At 33.2% G+C, this 13,867-nt stretch overlaps 1 protein-coding gene and 1 pseudogene across 1 annotated transcript; both read left to right on the top strand.

Moving 5' to 3' along the window:
* The first annotated feature begins 209 nt into the window (after positions 1-209).
* Positions 210-2,974, top strand: LOC113331064. The gene is made up of 5 exons (XM_026577850.1): positions 210-653; positions 735-1,231; positions 1,294-1,990; positions 2,285-2,542; positions 2,639-2,974. The coding sequence occupies exons 1-5, from the start codon at positions 210-212 to the stop codon at positions 2,972-2,974; spliced, it is 2,232 nt and encodes a 743-aa protein (XP_026433635.1).
* Positions 2,975-10,429: 7,455 nt separating this feature from the next.
* On the top strand, positions 10,430-10,519 carry LOC113331104 (annotated as a pseudogene).
* Positions 10,520-13,867: the final 3,348 nt, after the last annotated feature.

Below are 13,867 nucleotides of genomic sequence, written 5' to 3'. Positions count from 1 at the left end.
AAATCTAAGAATCCTGGTAGGATCCAGATTTCTAATGATCAGCAAAGTACTTCTCAACAAAGCACAAACAAGGAGTCCAAGTCTGATTCGGAAACTGAGATCAATGATTTGGGAATTCGAGTTAGAAAGGGATTCTCCCAAGTTATACTTAAACGGAATTCTGATAGGATTCCTGATGCTCGTAATAACTCTAAGAATATAGTTTCTTAATGCGTGTGCTCTATTGGAATATCAATGGGGTGGCAAAGGTGGAGGCTGGGCAGAAGTTACGTGAACTAGTTCATGACCTGAAGCCGGAGATTCTTTGTGTTGCTGAGCCAAAGATTAAGTTCTCTGATAAGGTAATTTGTAAGTTAAATTTAACTGGTTTTATGAGGAAGGCTGTTCATAATTCTTTTATGCATAATATTGGGAATCTTTGGATCCTGTGGAGTGCTAATATTGAAGATCCAGTGGTGGTTAATATGACTAGACAAGCAATTACTATTAGAACTGAGGGGGTTTTAATCTCTTTTGTTCATGCTAGTTATATTCAAGTTTTTCGAAGAAGATTATGGTCTCAACTTTCAGCTGTGGATACTACAACTCCTTGGCTGATAATGGGAGATTTCAACTGTGTTCTTCGTCAAGATGTAAAAAAGGGAGGCCGTGAGGTTCGTGTCTCTTGTATTAATGAGTTTTCTGATTGGATGGAGGATAATGATCTTTTTGAAGCAGATTCTTTGGGGTCTAAGTTTACTTGGACTAATGGTCAATCTGGTGTTAGTAGAATTCTTAGTAAATTGGATCGTTCTATTATCAATGAGCCTTGGTTATCTAAGTTTTTGAATTGGCGGTGTAAAGCTCTTCCTAGGGAAGTTTTGATCATTCAACGCTTATTGGGTTTCCATTCCTTGCTCCGAGGCCTAGGCGTGCTCCTTTTCGTATCCAAAAAAATGTGGTTTTCTCATCCTGATTTTTTGAGAATGGTGGAAGATTCTTGGAAGACTCCGGTTTATGGTAATTTGGATTTTATTTTTCCTTATAAATTGAAAAGATTGAAGGAGGCAATCAAATTGTGGAATCAAACGGTCTTTGGGAATGTTAATGCTAGGCTGAAACAAGCTCAACTTAAGTTTGAAGTGGCTTGTAGGAATTCTGATGAGGATCCTTTTAATACTTCTAAGTTGAATATTATGAAGGATTCTCTGGTGGCGGTTCAAGATGTTCGTATGCAGCATCTTACTATGTTGTAACAAAAGGCTTGTAATAGGTGGATTTTGGAGGGTTCTAGTAACACTTTTTTTTTCACAGCAATATAAACATTCGAAGGAGCGCAAATACAATCTCGGAGTTGGTTACTGAAGATGGTGTGACTATCTCAGAGCCTATTCAGCTTCGTGACCATGTGGTTTCTTATTATGAGTCGAAGTTCAATGGTGTGGAGCTTCCTATTGAGGATAATCTCTTTGACTATGAGCATGAGTCTATTTCTTTGATTGAAAGGAAGATGTTGGATGCCATTCCTTCTTTGGATGAAATTAAATCAGCAGTTTTTGATTTAGGAGCGAATAGTGCTCCGGGTCCGGATGGTTTCTCAGGGTGTTTTTATAGACATTGTTGGGATATAATTCAGCAGGATCTTCATTCGGCTATTGTTCATGCTTGGACTTCTAAGTCCATTCCGAAGGGTTCGAATTCTAGCCTAATTATTTTGATTGCTAAGGTTAGAGGTGCGGATAGCTTGAGGAAATATAGACCTATTGGTCTAAGCAATTTCTTCTTCAAGATTTTCACTAAAATTCTGGCTACTAGACTTGGTCGGGTGTTGAATAAGTTAGTGTCAGAGGAGCAGGTGGCTTTTATGAAAGGTAGGAATATTCATGAGAATATTAGTTTGGATTCTGAGATGGTGAATGAGCTGCACATTAAAAGGAAGGATGTGAATTTGGGTCTGAAGCTTGATATTTCTCAAGCTTTTGATACTGTTAATTGGTCCTTCATTATGGAGGTGTTTAAAAGATATGGTTTTTCTGAGGATCGGTGTTTGTGGATTCAGAAAATTCTGGAGTCAGCGCGCATATCTATTCTTCTCAACGGTAGCCCGGAAGGTTTTTTCAAAATTAATAGAGGGTTGCGTCAGGGGGATCCTCTTTCGCCTCTTATTTTTGTTTTGATTGAGGATGTTCTTAGTAGAAACATCACAAAACTCTTTCAAAACAAGGATATGTCTCAGCTGGTTAGGCGTAATGGTATTGCTCCAACTCATTTATTCTTTGCTGATGATATTATGATTTTTTGCAAGGGAAATATGAATAGCTTGAGAAGTTTGGTGAAGTTGCTAGATTCTTATCAGCAAGCTTCAGGTCAGCGTGTTTGTAGAGAGAAGAGCAAAATTTACTTTGGTGGTGGCTCTTTGAGTAGACGTCATACCATTGCTGCTTTTCTAGGGATGGAAGTTACGCATTTTCCTGATCGTTATTTGGGGGTGAAAGTTATGCCTGGTGCGGTGAGATATCATCATATTAGCAATGTGGTGGATCAGCTTAAAGAGAAACTTTCGGTTCTGAAAGGTAAGATGCTTTCCTTTCAAGACAGAGTTGTTCTAGTTAAAAATGTTCTTTCGAGTTATTCCATTCATAATATATCTGTGTATAAGTGGCCGGTGAAATTCATTCAGCAAAGTGAGCGTGTGATCCGTAATTTCCTTTGGTCGGGTGATTCAAATCTTTCAAGAGCTTTTGTGGTTGGTTTTGATAAAGTGTGCAGTCCTGTGGAGGAGGGTGGTCTTGGAATCACTAGTTTAAAAACTATGAACAAGGATTTGCTTATGAAGCTTTGGTGGTCTATTAAATCTTTTTCTAAGAAGTGGGCTCGTTTTTTGGAGTCTAAATTCACTTGCAGGGATGGGCGTCTCAAGATGGCTGTTGGGTTTGTGATATTATTTCACATGGTAATTGGCTGTTGCAAGGAGTTCACTTGCAAGATCTTGTAAGTGCTGGTGTGGTTATGGAGAATTTGCTAACGATTTGTAGTGGGAGGGACAAAAGGATTTGGATGCCTGATATAAAGGGTGTGTTTTCAGTCAAGTCAGCTAGAGAATTGATTAGAAAGAAGTTCCCTACTATGAAAGAAGCTTCGCTGTTGTGGAGGAAAGTAGTGCATCCTTCTTTGGCGGCTCAGAATTGGAAGTTTGTTCGGGGAGCGTGTGCAACTCTTGATAAAGTTCGCAACAGGTTTAAGATTCAATTGGCTTCTAGGTGCAGCGTTTGTCAAATTGAAGAGGAGACACTTCAGCACGTCCTCTGGAGCTGTAGTTTTGCGCAAAAAGCTTGGAACTGGATAGCAGGTATTTTCAATATAAAACCATATTCTAACAAATTTCATCTATTTGAATCAAATTGAAAGACAAAGCCAAGACAAAAATATAGAGTTCATAAAAATGTTGAATTTTTTATACGTTAACTAAAAAAAGTCTACACACTTCGTTATAAGTCGGAAGTTGATTTCTGAGACTAAATTGTAAACTAGATAAACTCATCTTTAACAGAAAAAGTTTGAAAAATGTATTGTAATCACAATTAATATGTTTTAAGGAGTACGTCTAGTAAAAATTGCATTTCTATGTACGTTGATTCAAGAATATATAAAGGAAGTCAAATTTCACTATAGAAGAAGGGCGAAAGACTAAGCAGAACTAATCCAAATCCTAACAAATTTCATCTATCTTGAATCAAATAGAAAGAAAAAGCCTACACAAAAAGAAAGTATTCATAAAAATGTTGAATTTTATATACGTTAACTCAAAAAGTCTACACACTTCGTTATAATTCGGAAATTGATTTCTGAGACTATATTGTAAACTAGATAAACTCATCTTTAACAGAAAAAGTTTGAAAAATGTATTGTAATTACAATTAATATGTTCTAAGGCAATACGTCTAGTAAAAATTGCATTTCTATGTAAGTTGATTCAAGAAAATATGAAGGAAGTCAAATTTCACAATAGAAGAAGGATGAAAGACCATCCATAACTACTCCAAATTCTAACAAATTTCATCTATTTGAATCAAATTGAAAGACAAAGCCAAGACAAAAATAAAGAGTTCATAAAAATGTTGAATTTTTTATACGTTAACTCAAAAAAGTCTACACTCTTCGTTATAAGTCGGAAGTCGATTTCTGAGACTAAATTGTAAACAAGATAAACTATCTTTAACAGAAAAAGTTTGAAAAATGTATTGTAATCACAATTAATATGTTCTAAGCCATTACGTCTAGTAAAAATTGAATTTCTATGTACGTTGATTCAAGAAAATATGAAGGAAGTCAAATTTCACAATATAAGAAGGATGAAAGACCATCCAGAACTAATCTAAATTCTAAAAAATTTCATCTATTTGAATTAAATTGAAAGACAAATCCAAGACAAAAATATAGAGTTCATAAAAATGTTGAATTTTTTATACGTTAACTAAAAAAAGTCTACACACTTCGTTATAAGTCGGAAGTTGATTTCTTATACTAAATTGTAAACTAGATAAACTCATCTTTAACAGAAAAAGTTTGAAAAATGTATTGTAATCACAATTAATATGTTCTAAGGAGTACGTCTAGTAAAAATTGCATTTCTATGTACGTTGATTCAAGAATATATAAAGGAAGTCAAATTTCACTGTAGAAGAAGGGCGAAAGACTAAGCAGAACCAATCCAAATCCTACCAAATTTCATCTATCTTAAATCAAATAGAAAAATAAAGCCAACACAATAAGAAAGAGTTCATAAAAATGTTGAGTTTTATATACGTTAACTCAAAAAACTCTACACACTTCGTTATACATCTGAAATTGATTTCTGAGACTAAATTGTAAACTAGATAAACTCATCTTTAACATAAAAAGTATGAAAAATGTATTATAATCACAATTAATATGTTCTGAGCCATTACGTCTAGTAAAAGTAGCATTTTTGTGTACGTTGATTCAAGAAAATATGAAGGAAGTCAAATTTCACAATATAAGAAGGATGAAAGACCATCCATAACTAATCCAAATTCTAACAAATTTCATCTATTTGAATCAAATTGAAAGACAAAGCCAAGACAAAAATAAAGAGTTCATAAAAATGTTGAATTTTTTATACGTTAACTCAAAAAAGTCTACACTCTTCGTTATAAGTCGGAAGTCGATTTCTGAGACTAAATTGTAAACTAGTTAAACTCATCTTTAACAGAAAAAGTTTGAAAAATGTATTGTAATCACAATAAATATGTTTTAAGGCAGTATGTCTAGTAAAAATTGCATTTTTATGTACGTTGATTCAAGAATATATGAAGGAAGTCAAATTTCACAATAGAAGAAGGATGAAAGACCAAGCAGAACTAATCCAAATCCTAACAAATTTCATCTAACTTGAATCAAATAGAAAGACAAAGCCAACACAAAAAGAAAGAGTTCATAAAAATGTTGAATTTTTTATACGTTAACTCAAAAAAGTCTACACTCTTTGTTATATGTCGGAAGTTGATTTCTAAGACTAAATTGTAAAGAAGATAAACCCATCTTTAACAGAAAAAGTTTGAAAAAAATATTGTAATCACAATAAATATGTTATAAGCCATTACGTCTAGTAAAAATTGCATTTCTGTGGACGTTGATTCAAGAAAATATGAAGGAAGTCAAATTTCACAATATAAGAAGGATGAAAGGCCAACCAGAACTAATCCAAATTCTAACAAATTTTATCTATTTGAATCAAATTGAAAGACAAAGCCAAGACAAGAATAAAGAGTTCATAAAAGTGTTGATTTTTTTATACGTTAACTCACAAAAGTCTACACTCTTCGTTATAGGTCGGAAGCCAATTTCTGAGACTAAATTGTAAACTAGTTAAGCTCATCCTTAACAGAAAAAGTTTGAAAAATGTATTGTAATCACAATAAATATGTTCTAAGGCAGTACGTCTAGTAAAAATGTACGTTGATTCAAGAAAATATGAAGGAAGTCAAATTTCACAATATAAGAAGGATGAAAGACCAGCCAGAACTAATCGAAATTCTAACAAATTTCATCTATTTGAATCAAATTGAAAGACAAAGCCAAGACAAAAATATAGAGTTCATAAAAATGTTGAATTTTTTATACGTTAACTAAAAAAAGTCTACACACTTCGTTATAAGTCGGAAGTTGATTTCTGAGACTAAATTGTAAACTAGATGAACTCATCTTTAACAGAAAAAGTTTGAAAAATGTATTGTAATCACAATTAATATGTTCTAAGGAGTACGTCTAGTAAAAATTGCATTTCTATGTACGTTGATTCAAGAATATATAAAGGAAGTCAAATTTCACTATAGAAGAAGGATGAAAGACCAGCCAGAACTAATCCAAATCCTAACAAATTTCATCTATGTTGAATCAAATAGAAAGACAAAGCCTACACAAAAAGAAAGTGTTCATAAAAATGTTGAATTTTATATACGTTAACTCAAAAAGACTACACACTTCGTTATAAGTCGGAAATTGATTTCTGAGACTATATTGTAAACTAGATAAACTCATCTTTAACAGAAAAAGTTTGAAAAATGTATTGTAATTACAATTAATATGTTCTAAGGCAATACGTCTAGTAAAAATTGCATTTCTATGTAAGTTGATTCAAGAAAATATGAAGGAAGTCAAATTTCACAATAGAAGAAGGATGAAAGACCAAGAAGAACTAATCCAAATCCTAACAAATTTCATCTATTTGAATCAAATTGAAAGACAAAGCCAGGACAAAAATAATGAGTTCATAAAAATGTTGAATTTTTTATACGTTAACTCAAAAAAGTCTACACTCTTTGTTATAAGTCGGAAGTCGATTTCTGAAACTAAATTGTAAACAAGATAAACTATCTTTAACAGAAAAAGTTTGAAAAATGTATTGTAATCACAATTAATATGTTCTAAGCCATTACGTCTAGTAAAAATTGAATTTCTATGTACGTTGATTCAAGAAAATATGAAGGAAGTCAAATTTCACAATATAAGAAGGATGAAAGACCATCCAGAACTAATCTAAATTCTAACAAATTTCATCTATTTGAATTAAATTGAAAGACAAATCCAAGACAAAAATATAGAGTTCATAAAAATGTTGAATTTTTTATACGTTAACTAAAAAAAGTCTACACACTTCGTTATAAGTCGGAAGTTGATTTCTGATACTAAATTGTAAACTAGATAAACTCATCTTTAACAGAAAAAGTTTGAAAAATGTATTGTAATCACAATTAATATGTTCTAAGGAGTACGTCTAGTAAAAATTGCATTTCTATGTACGTTGATTCAAGAATATATAAAGGAAGTCAAATTTCACTATAGAAGAAGGGCGAAAGACTAAGCAGAACCAATCCAAATCCTAACAAATTTCATCTATCTTGAATCAAATAGAAAGACAAAGCCTACACAAAAAGAAAGTATTCATAAAAATGTTGAATTTTATATACGTTAACTCAAAAAGTCTACACACTTCGTTATAAGTCGGAAATTGATTTCTGAGACTAAATTGTAAACTATATAAACTCATCTTTAACAGAAAAAGTTTGAAAAATGTATTGTAATTATAATTAATATGTTCTAAGGCAATACGTCTAGTAAAAATTGCATTTCTATGTAAGTTGATTCAAGAAAATATGAAGGAAGTCGAATTTCACAATAGAAGAAGGATGAAATACCAAGAAGAACTAATCCAAATCCTAACAAATTTCATCTATCTTAAATCAAATAAAAAGACAAAGCCAACACAATAAGAAAGAGTTCATAAAAATGTTGAGTTTTATATACGTTAACTCAAAAAACTCTACACACTTCGTTATACATCTCAAATTGATTTCTGAGACTAAATTGTAAACTAGATAAACTCATCTTTAACATAAAAAGTATGAAAAATGTATTATAATCACAATTAATATGTTCTGAGCCATTATGTATAGTAAAAATAACATTTTTGTGTACGTTGATTCAAGAAAATATGAAGGAAGTCAAATTTCACAATATAAGAAGGATGAAAGACCATCCATAACTAATCCAAATTCTAACAAATTTCATCTATTTGAATCAAATTGAAAGACAAAGCCAAGACAAAAATAAAGAGTTCATAAAAATGTTGAATTTTTTATACGTTAACTAAAAAAAGTCTACACACTTCGTTATAAGTCGGAATTTGATTTCTGATAATAAATTGTAAACTAGATAAACTCATCTTTCACAGAAAAAGTTTGAAAAATGTATTGTAATCACAATTAATATGTTCCAAGGAGTACGTCTAGTAAAAATTGCATTTCTATGTACGTTGATTCAAGAATATATAAAGGAAGTCAAATTTCACTATAGAAGAAGGGCGAAAGACTAAGCAGAACCAATCCAAATCCTAACAAATTTCATCTATCTTAAATCAAATAGAAAGACAAAGCCTACACAAAAAGAAATTATTCATAAAAATGTGGAATTTTATATACATTAACTCAGAAAGTCTACACACTTCGTTATAAGGCGGAAATTGATTTCTGAGACTATATTGTAAACTAGATAAACTCATCTTTAACAGAAAAAGTTTGAAAAATGTATTGTAATTACAATTAATATGTTCTAAGGCAATACGTCTAGTAAAAATTGCATTTCTGTGTAAGTTGATTCAAGAAAATATGAAGGAAGTCAAATTTCACAATAGAAGAAGGATGAAATACCAAGAAGCACTAATCCAAATCCTAACAAATTTCATCTATCTTAAATCAAATAAAAAGACAAAGCCAACACAATAAGAAAGAGTTCATAAAAATGTTGAGTTTTATATACGTTAACTCAAAAAACTCTACACACTTCGTAATACATCTGAAATTGATTTCTGAGACTAAATTGTAAACTAGATAAACTCATATTTAACATAAAAAGTATGAAAAATGTATTATAATCACAATTAATATGTTCTGAGCCATTACATCTAGTAAAAATAACATTTTTGTGTACGTTGATTCAAGAAAATATGAAGGAAGTCAAATTTCACAATATAAGAAGGATGAAAGACCATCCATAACTAATCCAAATTCTAACAAATTTCATCTATTTGAATCAAATTGAAAGACAAAGCCAAGACAAAAATAAAGAGTTCATAAAAATGTTGAATTTTTTATACGTTAACTCAAAAAAGTCAACACTCTTCGTTATAAGTCGGAAGTCGATTTCTTAGACTAAATTGTAAACTAGTTAAACTCATCTTTAACAGAAAAAGTTTGAAAAATGTATTGTAATCACAATAAATATGTTCTAAGGCAGTATGTCTAGTAAAAATTGCATTTTTATGTACGTTGATTCAAGAATATATGAAGGAAGTCAAATTTCACAATAGAAGAAGGATGAAAGACCAAGCAGAACTAATCCAAATCCAAACAAATTTCATCTAACTTGAATCAAAGAGAAAGACAAAGCCAACACAAAAAGAAAGAGTTCATAAAAATGTTGAATTTTTTATACGTTAACTAAAAAAAGTCTACACACTTCGTTATAAGTCGGAAGTTGATTTCTTAGACTAAATTGTAAACTAGATAAACTCATCTTTAACAGAAAAAGTTTGAAAAATGTATTGTAATCACAATAAATATGTTATAAGCCATTACGTCTAGTAAAAATTCCATTTCTGTGGACATTGATTCAAGAAAATATGAAGGAAGTCAAATTTCACAATATAAGAAGGATGATAGGCCAGCCAGAACTAATCCAAATTCTAACAAATTTCATCTATTTGAATCAAATTGAAAGACAAAGCCAAGACAAGAATAAAGAGTTCATAAAAGTGTTGATTTTTTTATACGTTAACTCACAAAAGTCTACACTCTTCGTTATAAGTCGGAAGTCAATTTCTGAGACTAAATTGTAAACTAGTTAAACTCATCCTTAACAAAAAAAGTTTGAAAAATGTATTGTAATCACAATAAATATGTTCTAAGGCAGTACGTCTAGTAAAAATGTACGTTGATTCAAGAAAATATGAAGGAAGTCAAATTTCACAATAGAAGAAGGATAAATGCCCAGGAAAAATTAATCCAAATTCCAACAAATTTCATCTATTTGAATCAAATTGAAAGACAAAGCCAATACAAAAATAAAGAGTTCATAAAAATGTTGAATTTTTATACGTTGAATCAAATAAGTCTACACTCTTTGTTATAAGTCGGAAGTTGATTTCTGAGACTAAATTGTAAACAAGATAAACTCATTTTTAACAGAAAAAGTTTGAAAAATGTATTGTAATTACAATTAATATGTTCTAAGCCATTACGTCTAGTAAAAATTGCATTTCCGTGTACGTTGATTCAAGAATGCACCAGTTAAGCGTGCTTGGGCGAGAGTAGTACTAAGATGGGTGACCTCTTGGGAAGTCCTCGTGTTGATTGCCTTTTAAAACACCAACGTCCCTTCGGGGACATCCGATAAAATTGGAATGATACAGAGAAGATTAGCATGGCCCATGCGCAAGGATGACACGCACAAAACAGATTTTATCATACGCCACCACAACATCACGACTGACATTAGAGTCACCAGACCAAATTGTTCCTGTTCTTTAAACTTTTTTCTCTCTCTTGGCTCTGAGGCGATTTTTCCTTAGGATTTTGGGTTTTCAAACTTTTCAATTTTTTTGGTTCTCCTCAATCATCTACGGGTGATTTGAGATGGGAGATGCTTCTCATGCGTCTCATGTTAGGTCTCGTACTTATGCTGATCAGGTGAAGGGGAAGCAACAGCTTCCAACAACATCTATTGATCTCAGTTCTTTACCATTGCCAACGTTAAAAGAAGGCAAACCAGCGATTGTTTTACCTGAATCTTTCTATTTGGAAGGTTGTGATATTTGGAAATTCAGTCTTATTGGACGTTTAGATTTCAAAGGAATTACTTTCCAAGAGGTGAAGGATGATTTGGAACATCAATGGCAGCTAGGTCAAGGTGCGGTTCAGCTAATTCCTATGAGTAGAGGTTTCTTCACCATCAAGTTACAATCCCAAACAGCAAAAGAAAAGCTTTTGAATGCTGAAGCTTGGTTTTTTAGGCATCAAAAGCTAACCCTAATTGAATGGTTTCCTGGTTTTGATGCTGAAAAACAAAGATCATCTCATGCTTCCGTGTGGGTTTCTTTTCCAGGGCTTCCATTAGAATTCTGGACAGAAAAACGCTATTGTCCTTGGCTAAATCATTAGGAACTCCAATTGTGGTTGATAGACGTACTCTTGCTCATGAATATGGTCACTTTGCATCAGTTTTGGTGGATATTAATTTTGCTGAAGCAGCTACTGATGCTATTCATATTACGGTTGGGGGTTTAGATTTTTGGCAATCTGTTGAGATTCAAAAAGTTCCAAAATATTGTTCCAAGTGCAAGTTGATTGGGCATACTGATCATGAATGTAGAAAGCAGCACAAGGAAAATACTGAGCGACAACTTGTGGTAAGCAAACAAGTTAGCGGTGATGATTCTCAACCTGGCGTGAGCAATATTCCTAAACCTGCTGGTGGGGAATGGCAAGTGGCTAGGCGTAAGAAGAAGGGTAAGAAAAAAGCTCACAACGTCAATGTAGATGTGCGTGATGTTGTTGATAATATTGCTGGGGAAGAAGCTGATGTGGAGTTTACTGCTAAGCTGGTGAAGGCTCAGCAGTTGGAGGTTGTTATGGCACAAGCCAAAGCTGATTTTGAATCTGTCTATGTTGAATTGGCGAGAACTAAACAAGCGCAGGCTTCAAAATCAGTTTTAGTTAAGAATGGAAAAGTGGGTGAAACTAATCCATCAACTATAACAAGTTTGGTTGGAACTAGGATTCCCAAACCTGTTAGGATTGTGACCGCAACTCCTACTCCTCTTTGTGATCAGCTTACGGCTGGGGAGTTTCTTTTGAATAAAAACAGATATAATGCTATTGAAACAATTCAAGATGTGGAAGAGAGTTCAGCTGATGCAAAGTTTAGGGCTGATCAAGAAGCTAGGCGTGTTCGCATGCAATCCATGCATAAGGTAGTGAATACTACTGAGGGTAGGAATGCTTCTGATTCCGAGTCTCTTCAGGACTCCAATTTGAGAATTTGTGCTGAAAAAGGAAGTTTACCAAGAATTAATTCTGGTGCAACTTCTCAGATTGATATTGATTCCTCCAAAACTGGTTTTTAATGCGTGTTCTATATTGGAACATAAATGGCATTGCGCGTGATGCTGCTAAAAATAAGTTGCGTGAGTTATTTCATGATTTCAAGCCGGATATTTTATGTATTGCAGAGCCAAAGGTACATTGTACTTTAAATTTCTTGCAAACTTTATATGTGGATGGCTATAAGAAAGAAGTTATTCATAATTCTGTTGGTTCGTCTAAAGGAAACATATGGATTTTTTGGTCCAGCTGCATAGCTACGCCTGTAGTTATGAATTCTAGTAGGAAAGCTATTACTATTGAAGTAGAGGGGGTTTTGATTTCCTTTGTTCATGCTAGCTGTTTACGTGTCACGAGAAGAAGTTTATGGCAGCAACTTTCTTCAGTTGATAATAATACTCCATGGTTGGTTATGGGTGATTTTAATTGTGTTCTTCGTAATGAGGAGAAGAGAGGAGGTAGACAACCACGTACTTCAGTCATCAATGATTTTAGTGATTGGATGGAGGATAATGATCTTTTTGAAGCTGATTTTTTGGGTTCTAAGTTCACTTGGGCTAATGGCCAATCTGGTGTTCGTAGAATACTTTGTAAGCTAGATAGAGCTTTGATTAATGAGGCGTGGCTTATTAAGTTTGAGAATTGGAGGTGTAAAGCTCTTCCTCGTGAAGTTTCTGACCATTCCACTCTTATTGGCTTTCCTTTTGTTAATACTAGACCGAAACGAGCTCCTTTTAGAGTTCAGAAGATGTGGTTCTCTCATTCAGATTTCATGCGCATGGTGAGTGAGAGTTGGAACGCCCCTATTGCTGGTACGCCTGCTTTTATTTTTCCTTCCAAACTTAAAAGGTTAAAGGTTATCATGAAAGAGTGGAATTTACGTGTCTTTGGCAATGTGTATGCTAATCTCAAGCAAGCGCAGTTGACTATGGAAGTGGCGCTTACAATTTCTGATGAGGATCCAGAAGATGTAACTAAGCTGAATTATGCCAAGGAGGCTTCAGTTACTCTTCAGGAAATTCGTGCCCAACAAGCTACTATGTTGAAGCAAAAGTCAAGAAATAAATGGCTTCAGGAAGGTGCTAGTAATACTTCTATTTTTCATGCTAATATTAGGACTAGAAGGAGTAGTAACATGATTTCGGAGTTAGTGGATGATAATGGGGTTGTTATAACTGATTGTGACCAAATTAAAGAACACACCGTGGCCTATTTTGAGGATAAATTTAATGGTGCTGAGTTGCCTATTGATGATGCTTTGTTTCAATATGATCATAACATTATTTCTGTGGAAGATAGTCAGAGAATGGATGAGATTCCTACTATTGAAGAGATTAAGAATGCTGTTTTTGATCTTAGCGCTGATAGTGCCCCTGGGCCGGATGGTTTCTCTGGTTGTTTCTATAGGCATTGCTGGGATGTGATTCAGCAAGACCTTTTCAATGCTGTCACGTATTGCTGGCGTCGACAGATGATTCCTCAAGGTACTAATTCTAGTCTTATTATTTTACTTGCCAAGTTTAGAGGGGCCAATTCTCTTCGAAACTTCAGGCCTATTGGTCTTAGTAATTTTTTCTTTAAGATTTTTACTAAGATTTTAGCTACAAGACTGGGGAGTGTTCTTGATAATTTGGTTTCAGAAGAGCAAGTTGCATTTATGAAGGGGAGAAATATCCATGAGAACATTAGTGTAGCGTCGGAGATGATCA

This window comes from Papaver somniferum, unplaced genomic scaffold (genome assembly GCF_003573695.1).
Source record: "Papaver somniferum cultivar HN1 unplaced genomic scaffold, ASM357369v1 unplaced-scaffold_123, whole genome shotgun sequence".
Lineage (NCBI taxonomy): Eukaryota > Viridiplantae > Streptophyta > Magnoliopsida > Ranunculales > Papaveraceae > Papaver > Papaver somniferum.
The sequence above is the reverse complement of the archived record's forward strand: the minus strand, read 5'-3'. Positions and strand labels throughout refer to the sequence as shown.